We start from the raw sequence: 21,888 nt of genomic DNA, 5'->3' as shown, positions 1-21,888 counted from the left end.
CACACACACACACACACACACACAAACACACACACACACACTCACACTCACACACACACCTCCTGCCTCAGATGCAGGATCTTTGGCCTTAGATCAATTCCTCCTCTTGTGTGCTGCAACACCTCTGGTCACCTGAGCTCTACAGACAGAGGACAAAATGTTGCAGTGTGGTGACAGCTGAGGTCTGACCGTGAACAAATCATAGATGCAGCATTAGACTTGTGTTCTTGAGGCAGTCACAGTGTGCTACTGTTTTTGTCCAGACTCTTAAGGTGTCCACATGGCGCTGGAAATTTTGACTGACAACGAAATCTCAGAAACGCATCACCACTGTTGTATGACAAACTAGCGTCGACCTCTTGGATTTTCTGATATGTTAGTGCTATTATTTATTTGTTTAACATGGTTTTTGGACCTTAAACACCAACTGGAAGATGCTAAATGAGCTTCACCGCTCAGTCTGAGAGCCGTAGAGCGAGGAGGACGAGCTGAGAAACCGCGATAAAAGTACAACACCCACCCACAGCAACATTTTGAGTTTGTGTGGCAAATCTGCTGAAGCAAACAGGCTTTTTGTCTTCGCTATGACAGTTTTATTTGACAGATATGGTCGAAAAACAAGCGTTTCCTCCAATGTCTACAGCGACAACAACAGTAAAAGGTTGAGACATATCCACCTTTCAGCGCTGCACATAAACGGCGGCACGCTCAGGAAGAAAGCGTTGGGTGCAGCGGTTTCTTTCGAGGTCGCTGCACTCAACGGAATGCAGGCTCTTCTCATTGAAAACAATTGAAAAGAGATGCTAATGCTCAGAAAAATTGGGAGATGTAGACATAGTAACTCATCTTGAATGCAATGTGTGCCAGCATCTAGCGTGAAGCTCAGGTAACAAGAAACTGTAAAGCCTCCGTTGGTGCTGCCGCCAAACGCGATGCTGTCACTTACGGTGGTTTGAAACAGCTTAGCTTTACTCCACTGCTTTCTTTCTTCTGTTGCTGCCATGTGACATCAGCCACAAAACAAAACATCCCAGTGTTATGAAAAGCCAAGACTATCACGCCTGATACACCAGCCCAAGAAATGAGTTGATTTTAATTGGCTGTAAGGTGTCTTTATGCTGGCTCAGACTACATTGTGGTTCTCAAGCAGTCATTTTGCCATCTTTCACAACATGAGTGATGTCATTAAGAAGGATGTGTTACGGACCTACCTCCTACCCTAACCCTAACCCAAAAACGGTGTCTAAGGCCTAAACAGATGTCCTGTATAGCAAGTCAATTATTATTACCTTATTTTATACGGGGGGAATCACCAGGGTCCCCACGATACGATACTATCGCGACACAATAGTATTGCAATAGACTGCTTGAGATATGTTAAGTATTGCGATGTGATATATTGCGATATTGTGCATTTGTGATTTCTTTCTCCGCTGACTCCATCTTTGTTTTGACTAACTTCCTGCCAATCCCACTGACTTCACCCATGGCCATGACCGCACAAGAAAAAGTTCAGCACCATCTAGTGGATTTGAAAAAGCAATTATTACCAAAAACTTTAATTTGGATTTGCAATATGAATAGTTTATAAAATAAAATACCGATACTTGGCGTCCCTGTATCAATACAATATCGCCACGCAAAGTATCGAGATACTATGCTGCATTGATTACTTCCCCCACCCCTATTATTTTAGCAGACTTATGTACTTAACTGGTGTACTTATTTTATGTAACATAACATTGCTCACTTAATTTATCGCAAATCACAAACCTTGTTCTTTTGTTGCCTAACCCTAGCAATTAAGTTTGTTGCATAAATATGTTATTTTAAAACTAAGAAAACCAACATTGAGAGTTTATTTTCAAAAGACTATGTACGTTACCGCGAAACACTGTCCACATTGTGCAAGGCAAACAGACCTGCCTTACACTAGTGGCAGAGAACCTGCGGCTCTGAAGCCCCTCTCCAGAGACTCCATGTGGCTCAAATATTAAATGGAATGGTGTGGCGGAAGAATAGTGATTACAATGTGTCTAAATCAGTGCTAATGGAGGCTTAGGTAGTTAAAGTCTTTAAGTAAAAGGTAAGTTGTTCACAAAGTGGTTCTCTGAACTGGTGAACTGAGGGACAACCATTAATGCTCACTTCAGTTGAAAGGATGAGGCTGGCATTTTTCTACTTTTTTCTAAATTGTCCAGACGTCCCCTGAAAAAAAGACCTAAGACAACAATGCATTTCCTAAACACAACCTGTCTGAGGCTAACATCCACAAGCGCATTCTTTCTGTGAATTTTAAATAACAAAGCATACAGTGTAAATTGTAAAACCAGTCATTTTCATAAACAAGCTGGAAAGTAATAGTAATAGTTTATTTTAGGGGACTTCTTTCACAAAAAAATAACACATGATGCTCTTGAAATATTGTAGGCAGCAGGTCGGTGTATGTTGGTCTGACTCGAATAACTCATTAATAGTTTTTAGGATACAATGGATGCAGTGGTTTTCAGGTTTCGAAAACGCAGACAATACTGCAGAGTAAGCTCAGGTTATTATTTATTTAGGAATAAGATACAAATATAGACGATCACCAGCATACTTTATATCATAGGCTGCCTTGAATTTAAAACATGTTTTTAGTATTTTAACAGTTATTTAACCATCTTGTTACACATTAATGTTTACATTTGCCATGAATGTGCTTTATTTCCAATGATTGGTGACATAACCTTCCTGAAACATCTTAGGAGACATGTTTTGACACAAAATACATTCAGCAGAAGCAAGCTGTGGCTTCAGGAAACCTTTGGAGCGAATCTTGGATCTTACTTAAGCGCTGAAGAGGAAACAGCAGAGCGTGTTGCCATTCATTCATTTTGTTTGTGTTTCTAAACCGATTTAAAAAAGCAATAGTGTGTGTGAGTGAGAATCTTTATGAAGCCGAGTAGCTGACATCAAATAAAGCAGGTTGTAGCACAGCAAGCGTTCTCATCTGTCAACCATCATCAAAGTTTCCATCCCATCGGACAGCCTCCATGCGTTAAACACCAGCTTCCTGCTTAAGAACCTTGTGCAACTCACCACAATTATGAAACAAATACTCTAAATTCACAATAAAGGCATTCTTCATGCTTATTGCATCTCTACAAGGATCTGTATTTATTGATTATATCCGTTTGATAATCCAATAGAAACCCAGATATGGTATTAGTCATTGTGACATGATTTGGCTTCCAAAGCAGCTTTGCATATCCTGATCTCATCAGTTCACTGTGTGTGACTGCGTGGATATGGAGCATGCATAAAACGCCGCCTTAATGTCAATCTTTACATTGAGCTGGAATCGTATCGACTGCAATCACATCAAAATTCAACCTCAGTAAGTGTCTGAACCTGACTGATTACCGCTCTCGCCTTGTTATTACTGCTGGAACACTGCTTTTCTTCTGACGAGACGCAATAACTTTTCTTCTGGGTACAGAATCTAAACTTCTAATCAGTTTCACGGAGCGCACACTCTGAGAGCTCTGATCCTTAGCCAACTTGTCCGCTCGCAGTAACCACAGGAGACGGAGAGGAGCCAGGCCGTTCCGCACCCAATCAGCACAATGGATCACTTTAATTGGTGAGAGCAGACACATGATGATCAGCAGAGGATTTATCAGTGACTCTGTGGCCAGACATTCAATTCCTCACCGTCTCATTCAGGTTAAACCTTGAGGAATTCGTCTGATTCCCCCATTCAAGACCACGATTTATTTAAATATGTTGTATGTTGCTCAGACAGTAAGAAGTTGGTCCAAAATATAGTCCAAATATCAAAAAATGTCATGAGGCAGGCGTTATTTATGGGCCTGTCCTTTATAGAACAATCTTAAACTGAGCTCTAATGACAGTACCTGCTCAAGAGCAGTGTCATAGTTTTAAACTCCAAAGCAGAGCTGGAAGATGTGTCATCCCCCAAGATTTGTTAATATTGAACTTCAGTTGGGATTTGAGTGTTTTAGCGCCCATTACAAGCACATACGGTGTCTCCAAAATCAGACTGGTGTTTTTGGTACCAACCAAAGACGCCCATGGAATAGCAAGCATTAGGTTATGAAATATGTGTTCTGGCATGCATGTGTTTGAAGGCTTATCAAAAGACAAGCCTGTGTTTTATGGTTTGCTTTTTCAGATGCTGATGCATCTCTGAAAACAGCTTTGTTTTTATTCATCAAAATGTTGGATCGGAAAATATTCATTTTGCTATCCGTACTGACCTTCAGGTCATATTGGCAAAAGTAAAATATTTTTTTAACAATACACAGCCTGAATTGTTTCTCCCAACAGGTTTATGTTATTTTTCATGATCACAAATAAATGCACTTGTATGACTTTCCGAGTCTTTCTCCTCAGCATTCGCCATTTCAAAACACATCCATACAGAAGCAGAGGTATGGAGGTAGATTTGTCTTGATATTATTCTGTGAACAGATAAATAATCTATATTTAAGTGTACAAATATGTAAATGTAAAACATCTTCCGAAATGCAATAAAACTTTTTTTTTTATCACACAAAAAACTCATGAAATAGATCTGTAAAAACGGAAACAATTTCAAAGACTAAGAACATCTGTGAATACTATAATTCATTTAAAGATAAACAAAGAGAATTTATTTCATTTGTGGAAGGCGTTTTATATTTACTTATTACAATTTGACACACAGATTATTGATCCGTTTACACAAATAATTTTGAGACAAAACTACCTCCATACAGAGGCTGCCATGCAACCTGCTCAGAGGGACTAACATTCACACATACTCAAACCTAAAGGACTGCAGTGGATCAAACCACCAATCATCGGCTTGGATTGACAACCATCTACCTCCTAAGCAACTGTTTCATTGTACGTTCTTAATAGTGTGTGCTGTCTATAGGAACTATACCATCAGGCCTTTGTTTATAAATTGTAAATGTGGTAGCGTTGGCCCTCTTGTTTTTCCCTTTGGTTAGAAATGTATTCAAGGAAAGTCATTAAAAGAGAGGACAGTCTTCTATCTGGCCACTTGCTCGTGTTAATTTTGAACAAATGGCTGCCGCCCAGTCTTTTAATGTTCTGTTATTCCCCAGAGCCCCCGGGACCTCTGCTACATCCAAATTACAAGAAATGCTGTCACGCTAGTGCTCTAACATGAAGTGTTGCTGAAAATGCTGAGTATAATGAGAGGTGAAAAACAAGGTCACAAACACAGATGATGTTTAATTGTAGGAAAACAACAGCAGTGTGTGCCAAGTGACTCAGAGAGGACCAGAAATCAACCAGAGAGGTGGGGGGGGGGGGGGGTCAGCTCAGTTTAAAGCTCACAAACTATAAGCATCAGAGTGTTTTATCTGTGACGCTGATGATTAGGCAACAGACTGGAACCTGGTGCTTACTCACATGTTATTTCAATCCCTGACTGACAAACACAGACACACTGTGAGAAAAGTACTCGCTGCAGATCTGTTCCCATGGTAACAAGGACCAATAGATCTCGTCTATTGACTGAGGATGAAGATCTCTGTAGACCTTATAAAAAAAAAACACCTGCAGAAGAAAACACATGTAGTGTGTGTGTGTGTGTGTGTCAGAAACACCAAAAGAAGGAAAATCAAATCTGTCCCTATGTGAAGGAAAAGTGGTCCGGCAGCTTGATATAAAGAGGATATGTGGTGTGTGAGTGGGCGCTTTGCTCAGATTTAACTGTCCTTTTCCACATAATTTGGCAATCTCCTCCATATTCTGCAGCTCTTTCATTCTCAAATATGTGCTTAACAAGGGGGTACACATTTAATATATTTGTGGTTATTATAGGGGTGCAATCTTACTATATTACAATCAAATTACACCCTGCGTGGTGGCGGCATGTGTAAGTGCGGGGAGCCACTATTTCATTATTTTTCAATTTGAGAGTTAATAAGAAAGGCTGCTGAGGGGGATACAGAGGGAGTCTTCTTCTGGCTCTCTGAATAAGTTCCCAGTCAATCACTTAAATTATAATCGGGATATAAAATAGCAGCAGGCCAAAAGAGCAGCTGGTAAAGCATTCAACTATTTAATCGGTCCTGTGGTGTAAATGGAAAACAAAAGAGAGGACCATGGGTTCTGCTTTTGACCTCCAATTACTCAAGTTGGAGGACATCGAGTCCTCAACGGAAGGGAGGATTTTAAGATAGATATTATGTGTTGGCAATAAAAGCAATTCTTTCTTTGGATGAGATAGCAGTTATTTTCCATCAATAGCTGTTGAGCTACTCTTTTTTGGACACCTGAGAGCCATAGACAATTACACTCACATTCCATTTTGCAAACAGTCAATGGTAACTTAGCGGTAAATTGGTCAATGGTAAAATAAGATAACATATCTTGAAGGATATTCACTCTATTTGAAATGCGATGTTTACCTATGTATGTAAGGATACCAAAAAAAAGGAAACCTTGATCTTTTTTAATTTTATATTAACTTAGTATTTATGCAACATTTGTATTGTTCAAGCCAAGGTAGAGACTTTTTGTTATACAGGTCTGTGTTGCTTTGGTTTAATTGGATCATTATATAATTGGGTGGATAGTATATCACAGTCTGTCTGTTAAATCTCCTGAGTAAAACTGAATCATTATTCCTGGAAAGAGACATTTGACATTTAGGTTTTCCAAATGTCATCTTCACTGCTGCCAGCACCGACATCAACATTCTATTCCCATCCAGTTTGAGTTGGCATCAAGTCTAAGTGGCCAATATCTTCAAAATCTCAGGAAAGTTTTAACTCCACACGGCTATGAGAAAGACTGCTAAGCGGAACATGTTTAATATAGTTTTGGAGAATTTATCCTTTAATAGTCACTTGCATCTCTGAGAACCTCTGGACCTGGTATGTGTAATTGGATTCCTTATGAGTGTCAGGTGCATTTACATCTCAATATTGTGGATTTCTGCTTTTTATAAAGAATGTATCACGTGTGTGTGTGTATGCGGTAATAGCCTCCTTAAACCCTTTACCAATTTAAAAGGGTTGAAATTAAAGCGCTTGAAACATATTAAGAAATAAAGTTGGAAAAAAAACTTGAAATATAATATTTTAATGAAGATATTTAGAATCCTACAAAGCAATCGTTAAAACATGCCAAACAGAAGGATCAAACAGATAAATTGCCTTTTGTCGTTCATGTTGTTTTTAAATTATTTAAAAAACCTTTTGACTTCAGTAAAAAAAAAATGTCCTGTCCTCCCTCTTTAAGAGCTGCAGTCAAAGCAACATGCCTGAAAGTCTTTGTTGCTATTTTTATGTTTTTCTCAGATGGCTGTGGAGACACGGAGATGTTAAATCATTTATCCGTGCCGACTGTAAAACGTCCCCTATGGATGTTGTTCGAAGAGGACGGCCTCGGGGCTCAATGCTCCATGAATGAATAAAAAGTTTCCTTCTTAATGAAACGAATCGGCCGCGGCAGAGCGCGGCAGACCGGTGCTGCGGTCACCGTGCGCTCCAGCGGCTTGTTTGGGGACATGACATCGGTCAAGGCCTGTGTGTATAGGGTTTTTTTTAACAATAAAGTGTAGTCATAACATGAGCATCACCACACCAGACGCAACAAAATGACAGCCTCATATGTTACAAAGCTGTTATTTTCATTGGTTATCTTATGGCTGTGTTTGATATGGCTAATAAAGAATTGCATTAATAACAGGATCATCATCCAGCTTGTGATTGCAAAGGGAATGAGAATATTCAGCTCTGCGTTTGTTTGTTTGTTAAGTGTTGATAAGGATTAAATGATCGCTCTCACAGGTTGGATAATAAACACAGTCTTACCGTCAGCGGCCATGGAGCTCTGCAGCATCAGCACCAGCACCGCGGTCACCAACCACCGGGCCAGCTTCCCTTCCAGCGCCCGCGTCCTCGGCGAACACACGGCCACCATCTCCGTTTCCAGGATCCATGCCACCGCAGAGGAAGCGCGGCAGTCTCCTTCAGTATTCACCCCTCCAACCCCGGAGCCTCCGCCGCCGCTGCTGGAGAGAAGCGCATGTTTTGGAGCCATTGGTCAACCAATTAATCCTGAATGGAAAACATCTAACGGCGCTGCTGTGGTGAAAGGCATCCGATCAACCTGCCCCCGGTGCGGACAAGCGGGGCTCCGCTCTCCATGAGCCTGTTGGAAGCTGTGGGGATGGATCCGGAAACAAAGAGATTTCAGTGTTTTCTTTGCGCTTCTCACGGTGTCCGTTTCTGTGTGAGAAGTCTGGTGTCCCTACTGCGACCGCAGCGCGCGCTCCATCCCTGCTGGAAGCTGCGTTAATACGCTGACACAACACCGGAAAACCGCCTGTGTTGCCTTCAAAATAAAAGCGTTCAAATAGCCTGAAAGTGCACTTGACATCGAGGGTTGAAAGAGGCTCACTTTCTAACGTTTGCTAAGTATAAGGTAGCCTATTACTCAGGCTATTAACCAGTTGTAATGTCTTCTGTGAAACTGAGTAGCCCTTAGGCTGAGGAGAAATTAATGGTGTATTTTGGTTTGGAGACTTCATATTCTACCAAATAAAACTGTAATGCTGGAGCCACAAACAAAAAGCAACACTACCAAGCTGCATCAAGATACATGTATGATAGCCTCCTGTCGTACCGTGGGTCAGGGTGAATGTGTGCTTAACAGGATATTTGATTATTGGTTGTTTTATGGTACATGATTTTTACTTGAGTGTTTTATTTTGGCCTTATTGTAATAATGATCATCAGTTTATCTGGCTAAACATTCATGTTTTTATTGGCTGCTACTTCAATTCTATGATGTGTTTTTTTCCACTGTCTTCTTTTTTTTTTCTTTTTTTGCCGTGTGCTTGCCTCTTTATGCAATATGTTAGTCTACTCTTTATGTTTGCCTTTTATCGGCCTTTTACCTTTGCTGTAGCACTGTACATTTTGCTGCTGTGGGACAAATAACGGTTTTCAGCAGTTTAACAATTTCATAAAATAATCCCCACCTATAGCTACCAAGTGCAACACTGACATTGAAGCAGTAATTATTTTAATACGAAAACACAATCTTTTTACATTTGATATGGGCCATACTGGAAAATGTAGTCTACTTTCTGAACTTGATGTATATTTGGTTGCCAATGCTTTTGTACTTTTAATCGAGTACAATTTTGAATGCTGGACTTTGACTTTTAACAGAGTTCTGCTACAATGTAGTATTGCTAATTTTACTTAAGTAAAAGACCAGAATACCTCTTACACCTACGTCTAAATGGATAAAAATGACTTGCTTCCGGTGTTTCAGCTAGCTTTACGCAGCTTCCGGCAGGTAGAAACAGCCTGCGTGTTTTGTGTAATAACGGTGAAAATCACCAGGACAAACGGGAATACCGTTCAGACTTATTACCTACCCCACCACCAGAAACAGAGCCCAGAGAGACTGAACAGCTCTCCACTGTCTTAATGTTCTCTTTAATGGAGCGTAGGAAACATGTGAAACCCGCAGAATCATTTGAGGACCAAAACCAAAGGCAGGCAGTGATGCTGGGACTGAGTTCAGCGGGAGGCCGGCGGCCCCTGGTGGGGACTGAGGACAGAGCCACGGTGCAGGAGGGCAGCCACATCGAGGGAACACTCGCGACTTAACCTCCCCAAAAGGCGCTAAGAGGCTAAATTAGGCTCGTTACTGTCACGCATTAAAAAAGAGAAGGTAGCCTATTGAAGAGTGTATTTCACGATATTTTATAAAGAAAATAGTTAGCTTGCCCTTTGTGTTGCAGAAGAAAACCCGGCAAACTTCTGGACAGGTGGACTAATTAACCGGAAACACATCCAGGTCAACATTTAGCGGAAGTGATGATAACAGAACACGTGCACAGTTTAGAGTCTTAACTAATAAGCGTTTTGGAACCTACAGTCAAAATCAAACTAGTTCATATGAAGTCCGAATGTATTCATTTAGCCTGTGAAATATCAACTAGGGCCCTAATGTGCAGTGGCGGAAAGTTACTAAGTACATTTACTCAAATACTGTACTGAAGTGGTAGGCCCTATTAGCACTTGAGCAAAGAATCTGAATACTTTTCCACCACTGCTAATGTGTAAACACTGGATAAGCACACTAGGCTAATCCTGCACAGAGTGGAGGATTTAAAAAGTTATCTGAATGGCTTTCTACACTCGTTTTAAATTTAAAATGTTTCAACCATCTTTTGCTGCTGTCACCAAATGCCAATATTTCTATTCAAAGATAAGAGAAAATGAACATGTTGTAATTGATTTATTATTATGCCCAATTACTTAGAAAGCCTAGCTTCAACTATCAAAATAGAAGCAGTAAACCTCTTAACAATTACTGGGCTGCGTTTCTCCACTGAGAGTGAATCCCATATATAACATTCAGAGCAAAAGCCTTTTAAATACATGTTCTATCTCAATAGTGTTGTTCCTAGGAGCTATCAAGGCATTCAAAAGAGAACGGCTGGATAAACACAGAACATGGCGGCACTAAACCATAGCCCTTATCTAAAAAATAAAAAATCTTCCTCTCAGATTCTTAATCAATGTAAAACACATGGGCTGTATGATAGAAAGTCTTATTAAAACCGCAAAGTTGGCAACAAAAGAAGATGCTTTGATAAATGTGACAGTGCAAAGACCTTTAGCTAGTTGATAGTGTGGTGTATTAAATCTGGTGATATACAAAGGTAGATACTCTCTGAGGTCATAGGTTGGGTAAGAGGAATGTTGGGTGATAGGAGAGTGAAAAACAACATCTGGAATATGTTAGGAGGCCCCTATGAACTGACCCATGTCACTTTAGTGGGGCACACATTGTTATTGATCACTTCATGTGAGCACACACACTTTGGATACGCACACAAATTTTCTCCTATAAATTGCATGCACAAAGACAGTTCGGGGGGGACTTCCACAATTGGCTCTGGGAACCTCGTATTGCCCGTGTTGGTGTATGATACTATGCTGTTGTAATAAACCTTATTATATACAAGCTGGTGTCTCCGGAGACTTCTTCATCATCTTCACAAACATCGCTACAAGATATACCTCAATAGCTTAAATGTTGTCAACACACACATTTTGACATGCACAGGCTGCACACTGGTGTAGCCTAGCCTAGTTAATTACCATAGACTGTATAGTTACATTAATGACAGCACTGTTCCAGTAAATAATACAATGCAGCAATTAATTTGGAGTAATTACACTTGTGTTTGTCAAGTCATAATGACTGTGATAAAAATAACTCACCATTTATCCCTGGTCATGTGCCCATTAGTTGTTGCAAGTCTATTTTAAATGAAAGTATTTATATCTACGTCTCTCTAATAGGTATGTGTTTATAGACAGGTTCCACCTGCTAGGCATTGCACTTCTCTAACTGCTTGCTCTGTACCTGTATTTTTGTGTATCCCAAAAATAAATGCTACTACTAACCCAGCTTCCCCAGAGTGTTTTGTTGTGTCTGTCACCTGCTAGGTTATCAGCATTGAAGGCTACGCCTGGATTCTGAGTCGTGGCTGACGCTGTGTTCCTGAGTCGAGGATCTTGAGTATTGGATCCTGAGTCGTGGCTGCGCTTGTGGCCATTGTCCTGCCTGATGCTCACCTCACTACTTCTTTGATGGCACCTGGTCCATCATTATCATAAAAGGATATATTATATTTTGTGCATTATGTGTGCCATTCTATGATGGGCTAAATATGTCCCTTGAATTGTAATGTATACTGAATTGTACTCAACTATCTCTTGATAGTTCATGTCTTTGGGTACACTTGAAAAACTAAAATGGTGGCATCATTTCAGCAGAAATGACTGTGATAAACTCATTAATAAATGTCTCCTTATTACTGACATATTTTGAATCTGACGGTAATACCTGTAAATCGATTACAATAAAGACAACAAGATTGAAGCAAAAGATCTTTTTTAATTAAAAGTGAATCTTGACATAGTACACCATCAATTAATTTGACACTCACTAATAAAGAGTCACCAAGAAGGAACCCGCTTTTTGTGACAAGGTACATAAGGCTTGGTCACATTGAAACTCACTGAGAACTAGAGGGGGGAAAGAAAAACGACCGCAAACTGCTAAGACACACATTATTACATCCAAACAATAATCATTTTTCCCAGTCCTCATATTTTTGTATATTGCACAGTGCAGTTGCTACATTGTCAAACTAGTGTAGCATTAAAGAATAAAATAAAATCAAAAAATTAATATCATAAAGCCACACAAGATACGCATATTTAGAACAGTAACAGTTTCAATTTTAGCCAATCATGTATATTTGTGTCTAAATACAATAACCCCATAATTATAGTTGTGGTACAAAATCTACCTAAAACGTGTCTCAGGAGTCAAATTTCTTATTCAGCCCAGTACCCCAATGAGATGGTTAGTCCTAACGCTAACTCATTACCGGGTTTTAGTACTCATTCCTGCAACTGTCAGTAGGATAATCTCCAGAAAGTAACACCACTTTTACATTTTTATTTTAAAGCATAAATGCCAAAAGTAAAAAGCTGACTGTATGCTAGAAACAAACTACAACCTTGTCGCATGACTACGTCACTACTGCTAAACTAAAGGGGGCTAATGTCCGGTAGGATGGTGGTTAGTAGTTTATTTAGATACTTTTTAGCAACCACTGTTTTTATAGATTTATAGAAGCTTCAGACATTTACGAGTTGGGTCCTTACTGACAAAAAGTGAAGATCTCTAAAGCTTGTGTTGACTACAGAACTTATTTCAGGCATTCAACAAGAAACGCGTTAAAAGAAACATTGACTTCAAGATCAGAGGTGGTAAAATGCTATCTCCCTTCCGGGTTTTAGAGCTCATTCCTGCAAAAAACAGGCCTTAATATCTGAAAGCACCCTTGACTCTGAAATATTGTGTATAAATGTAACCCAATTGTTTTTTAATTCCATATGAGAAAAATAACCATCCTAAGGCCTAATGTGTTACTTAAGACTGCTGGCTTTAGATCTATGACCTTCTGCTTATCCTGATGATGTAACTGGCGGCGTGGTGGAGGGATTATAAACAATCAACCCAGAGTGGTGGGGGATTACGGCGTGGGACATCACCGAGGTGAGTCCATCTCATCCCAGGTGCTGAGCTGACAAAGATTGGAGCCATATGGGAATACATGCGAGGCTGAACACTACAGGGTTAAAATAATAAAAATAAAATAGAAGATAAAGTACAGATTACTGTGCCACACATTAATTATAACTCTAGGCTGCACTGCTGAACAGTGCATCCTCACGTTTGTCTAAGCATCGTCAACACAGTAGCAGATTAGACGAGTACACTAACACACCCCTTTGCTTAAGCAACAAAACCATTACAATGTAATACATAAAGAAAAGCACCATGACAAAAAAAAACCTTTGCTCAGCTTCTCATCGATAATTACAAACGTCTGTTTTTCACATGATTATTTCACGCCATAACAAGATATTTTTCCTGTTTTTACCTCCACATTTTTCAGTAGAAATGTGGGTTTTTTTATCTCAAAAAATAAGGATTTAATGTGTCTTGATAGAAAAAAGGAGACTGAGCTTTTTTTTTTGTCATGGTGGCAGCCGTTGTACATGAGGAAGGAAACAACTTTGGACCTAAACTTTGAGTATAATTGATGGATAAAGCATTTTGAAAGACTAGAAACACATCATGATATCTACTTGTGGTAATAGCTGCATTACAAGAACTATCAACATCTTAATCACAAGACGAGTGAAAACGCTGTGTAGCCATCATTTGCAAACCAAAAACAGAATTGTGTCACAAATACATTCACGATGTGAGGATAAAGCTTTGCTTTTGTGTATTTTCAGGCCCCCGTGTCTTTGAGTACTGCACGTTGTTCTTGGTGAGCGCAATAAAACATTTCCCTGACTTGTACTTTCTTAGGATTCTGTTCAAAGAAGAGGAGTGTTTCCAGACCTCATCTCGAGTCCAACAAACAAAACAACTTTGGGGTTTTGTGATGTGAAAGTAGGAGCTGATCCCCTCAGGGGGAACTAGTCTACAGATGTGCGACTGCTTTGATATGGGTCAGCCGCTTGTTTAAGGAAAGGCACTAGTTGTACAGTACGAAGAGTTGCAAATACAGTCCAATAAACGGAAATAAAAGCCATGTCATCAGCAAAAAATAAAACACATCAACGACACACCGGTTACAGAATCCAACAGTGAACCCAGCCTACGTTTGAAATACTGACGCCACACACACACACACACACACACACACACACACACACACACACACACACACACACACACACACACACACACACACACACACACACACACACACACACACACACACACACACACACACACACACACACACACACACATATATAAAATAAAACTTCCATTACAGCAGTTTACAATCACTTCAAAACAAAGCCAATATACAGAGGCACTAGCATATAGGAATAGCATTCAATATACTATATAAGAGAAAACCCACTTCTATTGTATCTAGTAATCAGAACTACAATACAAAAGAGGCTAGAATGAGATTATTCCTCTAAATTCACAGCTACGAAGTGGCAGATAATCAGTACATAGCAGCTTATTATCTATACATTCCAAATACGATTAGCCAAACATAGCTCAGAAAAATAAAAACCTCAACCTAATTCTTTATTTTTTAAAATAGAGATCTCACAATATATTCCAATTTGCAACAGTATGCTGGAGGTGAAAGGAGAAATAGTATTGACCATGCTTTTTATAGAAATGATTACTGAACAGTCTTTGGTGCTGATTGGAGTAAAATACCAGCTGATATGACAGGTAGAGACAGCTATACTACACACTGGAAATCAACGAAAACACACAAACAAATCAAGGCTATGCATCCACCCTGAAGGAATGTATTAAAAACTGACAACAGGCTTCAATACATGGACAAAAAAACTAAAGAATATTTCAAACAACCACCGCTACACATCTAACACTCAATAGGCCAGCAGTGATACTGTAAGTCGATAGGTTATCAAACACTGAGAAGCATTTAAAAGTCAAAACATAGTCTATGCCACTCCCAAAAAACTATTAATGCTAAATAATAAAAACACAGCAACCCAGAGGCTATCTAGATTGTATTGCAGTTACAGTAAACAGTGACAATACTGTTATGAATTAAGTACTATAGTGAATAGAAATTGATTATCAAAATATCAAATCACTCTTTTATGTACATTTAAAAGCTCATTCAGTCAAAGCCCTAAAATGTGCAGCCGCTAGCTAAAGTAAATCCGTACTCTGAGTTAGAAAGCAAACTGAAAGTATTAAAAACACATTACCACAAGCGTTATTTATCCAATAAGCCCATCATGTTCAGAGTCTGAAGGCAAAGTGCTGCAAGCCCGTTTAAAAAAAAAAGTACTATCTAAAAAGCTCCTGAAGTAACGTCAGAGACTCTGGGTTTTTAAGGCACAAGGCGACGGCAGCAGTAAGGTCTGCCCCGGAAACAAAACAGGAGCGTCCCATCCTGCTAATACAGACTGGGATGGCTTAACAGACTGAGCGGCTAGCACACGCTACAAGGCAACGAAGATAAAGGGGGGTACCCTGACAGCAACAACAACAAATCCCGCCGAAAATTAGCTCTCTGAACACTTGTTAAACAAACGACAGGAGGTAATGTGCAACAGACTCTTTCTTAATTATCATTTCCTCATCCTCAGACTCTGATCCACTCTCTCTGACGCGCTCTCATAAAGCTTTGATTAAAAACCGCCCCATGATTTCGTAGGAAGTCTTTCACAATCAAACATGATCATTGATGTGATCCTAAATTTCTACGTCCTAGAAAAATTGGAAAATCTTCAGCAATATCGCTTTTTTTTCCTTCTCATTGTACATCCTCCTCTTCCTCCTCACAGGTGTCCATGTTGTGCTCTGCTGCCGGCCCTCCCCGCCCAGGTGGCAGCGCCGCTCCACTTCCCGTTGCCCTTCCTCACTAGAAGGTAGTGCTGCGGCCCCCCCTTGCTCCTCAGATATAGGAGAACTGGGGGTGGTGGCTGAGCTTGGTGGGGCTCAGAGGGAAGCCTGTGTATGCGGCGGGGGAAGCCATATACGGGTGCGGCGGCGGGAACGGGGGCTTGAACTGGTGTGGGTGGTGGTGGTGGGCGTAGCCGGGCTGGTGGTGCGGGTGGATGGTGGGGGAGGGGAGGAGCCTGTGCGGGTGGGGGGCCGGGTGTCCAGGGTGGTGGCTGATACCCAGGGTGACCTGGTGCACTATAGCGCCGCCCTGCGGATGGGAGAGACCGTAGCTGTGCTGCAGGAGGGGGGGGAGGGGGAGGACGAGAGGGCAGGATGGGGTGGGGGTGGTGAGAGGCGCTGGGAGGATAGGACAGAAGGGTGTGTGTGTGCGGGATGGCGGAGGTGTGCGTGGGGCTGCTGTGCTGCAGGTGTGTGAAGGTGTGTGTGTGCACCGTGGGGGGGATGTAGGCGTGCGGTCGCAGAGGCCCATAGTTGCCGTTCCACTCCTTGTTGCTGAGGTTTGAACCGTATGGCGGCACCTGAGGGACACAAGAGAAACACTCAGAGTCGCAGTAGGTCTGTTGAAGGAAGCGTTTCATGTTTTAGGGAACGCTTACTTCCTTTTACCGATAAACCTCTAACATTGCATTCTGTATGAACTTGAGCTAGCAGGTGGTTAGCTTAGCAAAAACATCGGAAATAGCTAAGCTGGGTCATTGCATACATTAAAAAAAAATGTCTACCTCTTTAGCCAATACACTGTCAAACAATCAATGGGCTCTAGATTTATGTTTAGCATGGTATCATTCTTATCATCATACTCTTGGCAAACATCCCAAAAGGTTGAAGTCAAAACATACGACTCAGGGCATTTTAAATCGAGCCCTTGAGCTGAGACCACAATAACATTTATTGTATCAGAGCGGCTAAAGAATTACGTGCATTTGAAACAGAGCACTGTATTTTTTACATGAATTTAAGTTAAAATACATGAAACAAAAACTACTACTCATACGCAGAATGCAAGTAGAGCCTCCCGCTTTTTAGTTAGGATGACGATGTATCAGATGAATACGACGCAACCTGATAGCCAGTAAACTCTTACAATATGCCAATGAAAACGATTTAGAAAAGGAGGCTCAAGCTAACGTGAGGAGTTTGAGAAAATGTAAGATAGTTAGCTAACCGTTGGTATGTGTTGGTTCTTCCAGTTAGAGAGCCCCAGCATTATCAAACTTTACTTGCAAAAGAAAAAGTTTTAAACTACGGTTGAATTTACCGTTTTTAAGTTAAAACACTTATTTTTACATTCGCTAGCCAGTTTGATAGATAGATAGCTACTGATCACTAGCTAAATAGCACAATGACAGGTTAATGGGTTTGGTCTCTTGGTTAACTTGTTTGTATAAATGTGAATACTGTGGACTTTTGTCTGGCAGGAAGTTATTATAAACTATCCAGATGAGCTGTAGTCTGCAGTCTGACCTAATGCTGTGCTTTGGTACTTTCTGTAGTTCCTGATATCATAGCCAGCTACACCTAAAGGCACTAGAGTAATTAAAAAATGTGTTGGGCCATTTTCATTTATCATTCCGCCAGCCACTTACAGAGGATGGATGTGGTACTGTAAAACCATTCCATCGCTGCAGTGGAACTGTGAATGTTCCTAAATATAATTATTGTTTACAATGCCTTAGTGTCAATACAGAACTGACATGTATTTGAACTAGAAGTTGGAAAAGGGGCGGGACTACATAAGGTAAATAGCCTGATTAAGAAGTAACTTTCACCAAGGCAACCCGATTAGTTGCCGCTCAAAATAATTAAATGCTACTTCAAGCACCGCTCTGAACTTAGAAACGGTCTGCGCTTTGCCGCTCCGAGTGACTATTTACAAACGCACCCTAAACAGATGTCCGGCTGCTGCCTAATCCCCCATGACGTAAATCCAGACAAAGGACAGAAGGGAACTGACCTGTCCAAAGCCCAGAGGGTGCTGATGCTGGTGCCCGCTCATTTTCTGCTGCCGGGAAATGAGGGGGGCGGATGGGAGGAGGGTGTAGGAAGAGGGAGTGCTCTGTTGTCCTACGAGGCTGCAGCGCCCTTTGGACCGGGACCAGGAGTCTGGGACCGGAACAGAGAGAAGACAGAAGTGAGTAAGGCGGGTGTGTTTATACAATAAGGTGGAGGGCAGGTTTAGTCCACATGACCTGCAAGACGAAAGAAACCCAAAAACTTCAAACAAACACAAGCATGCACAACAGAGAGAAAATAGAGTTAGATGCTTTTGTTCAATATAGAGAATTTTCTTTCAGAGCATACAGTTCAGAGGGAAAACCAAAAAAATAGAAGAATGCACACTATGTTTAATATATATTTAAATGATGAGAAAAATGTTGCTAAATAATCAATCCCCCAATACAGCCCTGGAAAAAATGAAGAGACCACTTCAGCATTTTCTCTTATTTAAAAAGGTATGTCTTTGAGTCAAATGTTTTTGTGTTTTCTTACTGTATTCTATAAAGTACTGAAAATTTTTAAATGTGTTGAAATTCAACAAACAATGGAATGGCTGCCATACATGCAGAGATAAAGATTTAAGAAAAAACTGGAGTGGTCTCGGAGCTGTATTGTGTAACGTATCGCAATTGAAAAAAAATAATAATTATAATTTTTCTCCTAAATGATGCAGCCCTATTTGCATACATTAGAATAACTGATCAAGACGCCTGCTACATTAATAATATAAACATGAAATTGTTAAATTGCATTTGTTATAGTGAAGTTGCTTTAACACAGTGCACATTAGAGGATTGTGTGCTCGGAGTAGCTTTTCACGGCAGACACAAGCTAAACAGACTAGCATAGATGTGATGCTCCCCAAAAGCAATTACGTGTCGACACCAGGGAAATACAATGATGAATTTGAAAATGTGTTTTCTTGAGTGCTGATGGAGGACAATAAATGTAGCAGCACCAATCTGCAGCTAAATGGAACATTTCGGAGGGGGCTGTGCAGAGTAAAAAGATTAGCACAAACAGAATTTGCATTCAATGAAAAACAAGCAAACCTGAAGGGACAGCAGAATGTGGAGATTAGTAAATCAAGCTAATCTTCACATTGCGCTCTCACAGAAGCATCTGCATCCAACACATTCAAACGGAAAAAAAGCCTGTTTCTGTGAAGTCATAGGATAACTGGAAATACTAGGGATTAGTATCTGAATTCTTAACATCTGCTTTTACTGATTTGAGGTTTAATCCATATTTAAACTTTACAGGTATAATATGACAGTTTATATAATGTGGTTGGATCAGAAGTTAAAGCTAATGGCAACAATAATTTAGCTAAATACTATCTTTAAAAAAGGGGAACATTTGCAAGAATTACACTTTAGACATATTTTGATATTATGATGTCCTTTTTCATTGAAGACGTAATTCAAAGAGGACATATTAGGCCTTTTAGTGTCCCCGGCAGTGGCGGACCTAGGACATTTTACATGGGGTGGCAAAAGGGTGACAGAGGTTTTTGAAGGGGGCACGGCATTTGTTTTATATTTTTAGTTTGATATAATCACTAATACAATAAGATACTTTACGAAAGTAATCCTGTATAACACATCAAACAGAAAGCAGGAATTGACATGTTATTTTAAGTGATTTAAAGCTCTTCAGTGGGGGGGCAGCGTTTAGCTGACTATCTTCTCCTGTAGAAAAATTTCACGGAGGAGAGAGAGCTGCATCACTCTGCACAGAGGCGTCGACAGCTTCAGCTCAGTTCAAACATAAAGTGTCAGTCACAGAGTCAGCGTTTCAGGAACAGGGCTGAAATAGAGGGGTATGAGGCATGCTACAATGGGGGATCTGTTTGGTATTTTGAGCAAAACACTTCACAGACAAGTTTTGTATAGATATGGCCCTACAATATATTGTTCAAATATAGCATAATAGGAGACCTTTAATGTTCCAAAAGTTTTTTTTTTTCTCGTACTGCCACAAAACCCTTTATAACGTGTAGAAATGTTTTAAATAATAAGGCACATTTGTTACTGGCCAGTCTACGAACCAGTTTGAAACAGCTGTCCGGTGGCATTCAGCGGGAACACGTCTATGCGTTCTGTAATGACACTGTTTGTTCCTTCGGGCAAAGCCCTTCAATAAACATTCAGTCTGTCTGATGAAAGATCTGTCCCAAGCTTCCTTATTTTCCAGTACACTGCTTGTTGGATTCCCATAACAGTCATAAATACAATGGTTTCTGGGGAATGGAGGCTAAGTGTGTTGGACAAAATGTCCCACGCCCTCCAGCACACCCTGTCTGTCCTGTGTAGCCCCTTCAGTGACAGGCTGCTTCACACAAGGTGTCTCACGGAGAGATCCTTCCTTCCTGCAGCGGTAACCACTACGGCCCCTGGTAGACCCCCATACAAATACAGACTGCTACAAACGACACTTTTTTGCCATTTTTAAATAATCACTTACATTTTAATCTCATCACCTTTATGTTCACTAAGCTTATAAAATGCTGCTATATACTCTTAGCCATGGATGTGTTTTTATTTTCTTATTTTTCTTTTATTGCCAATGTGTGATTTTCTCATTATCTAATACTTAAAAAAAAAAAAAATGTTTATAGTTGGCCTTTTTATGAAATGCTGTGAACCGGCATGATAAAGGTTTATGTCATATCATAAATGCCGTGCTGAAAGGAATAAAAACTTCACACCTTTATGGCCAGGTTGACTGGTTGTGCTGCTGTTAAAGGAACAACAAACATGTCTTTGACTGCTTAACAGTAGGGAATATTCCCATTAAACACTCATAGATTTAGACAAAAGATCACAAAGACAGAAGAAGGACCAGAGATGTTTGGCACTCAGAAATGTCCCGTGGGGAGCAAAGCTGACTCTGATCTGTATCGGTTTTAAATTCACTTCACCGTTTATTTAAAAAACGACATCTCGGGAAATTAAAAAGGTAAAACTGATGTCAGATCAGTGCCTTAGGGAACCAGAAGAGAAATGGCTCTGACGCAACACCAAATTTAATGCATCCATCTTTCCCTCCACTCCGAGGAACCAACAGGAAATCAGTTTCCTGTCGTCTCTGTAAAATAAACTTCCTCTCTTCTACTGCGCACTATTCTGGACCGCTGATGTAGCATGCGGGTGTTGTCAGAAGGGAGGGCTTTGTTAACGATACTTAGGCTGTAGTTAAAATATTAGTTTAAAGTTACTAAAGGGATCAACAGAAAGATTCCTAAATGATTTCAGACAAAGCTCTAAATCCTCTACAGCGCAAATGAGGAGCGCCCGTGAAATTGTATCCTTTCCTCAAAGCATTTAAACTAATGATACAGGCTTTGCATTGGAAAATCTAGTTCACTTGAATGTTAGCACATTTCAAATGATGTGCACGCATTTAAAAAGACACATTTTCTTATTCTTGTCCAAATGTATTATACCCTGGAAACTTTCTTAGAATACAACTACTACTTTGATGGAGGAAAAGTCATAAAAAGGGCCTCTCGGGCAAGTTAGCAACGCCTGCTCTGAATGCATTTTTGAGGTTTTGGTACAACGTGGCCAGTTCTCTGTTGGTGTCTCTTGATCACCTGTTAAAGCCTCTATGATCCACTAGGGGGCGGTATGCCGCCAATGCTTCCATGTGACCTGTGGAGCAGACGCCACCAGAGCACAGGCAACAGCAGGCATGAGGAGGACACATTTTAGTTAAGCGTGTTAGTACACAGAAAACATTTCAATGAGAGCCTTCTCTTAGCGTGCACTGAAAAAAAACCTAGATGTATCTCATCAGAGAAGTCATTCAGTACAGAACAAT

The 21,888-nt window shown here is 40.4% G+C and overlaps 2 protein-coding genes across 2 annotated transcripts in view; both read right to left on the bottom strand.

Moving 5' to 3' along the window:
- The window catches only part of kiaa1549la (KIAA1549-like a), a 119,874-nt gene extending 111,586 nt beyond the window's left edge, over nt 1-8,288 (bottom strand). Inside the window, exon 1 of the mRNA XM_063875162.1 lies at nt 7,842-8,288. Within this exon, the coding sequence (XP_063731232.1) occupies nt 7,842-8,070 (229 nt within the window). The 5' untranslated portion in view covers nt 8,071-8,288. The remainder of the gene's footprint in view (nt 1-7,841) is intronic.
- Nucleotides 8,289-11,938: 3,650 nt separating this feature from the next.
- The window catches only part of hipk3a (homeodomain interacting protein kinase 3a), a 38,239-nt gene continuing 28,289 nt past the window's right edge, over nt 11,939-21,888 (bottom strand). The window contains 3 exon segments of the mRNA XM_063901098.1: nt 11,939-16,354; nt 16,356-16,583; nt 18,020-18,168. Coding sequence (XP_063757168.1) covers nt 16,055-16,354; nt 16,356-16,583; nt 18,020-18,168 — 677 coding nt within the window. The 3' untranslated portion in view covers nt 11,939-16,054.

Source organism: Eleginops maclovinus, chromosome 2 (genome assembly GCF_036324505.1).
Source record: "Eleginops maclovinus isolate JMC-PN-2008 ecotype Puerto Natales chromosome 2, JC_Emac_rtc_rv5, whole genome shotgun sequence".
NCBI classification, from domain to species: Eukaryota; Metazoa; Chordata; class Actinopteri; order Perciformes; family Eleginopidae; genus Eleginops; species Eleginops maclovinus.
This window is presented reverse-complemented; position numbering and strand designations above follow the sequence as displayed.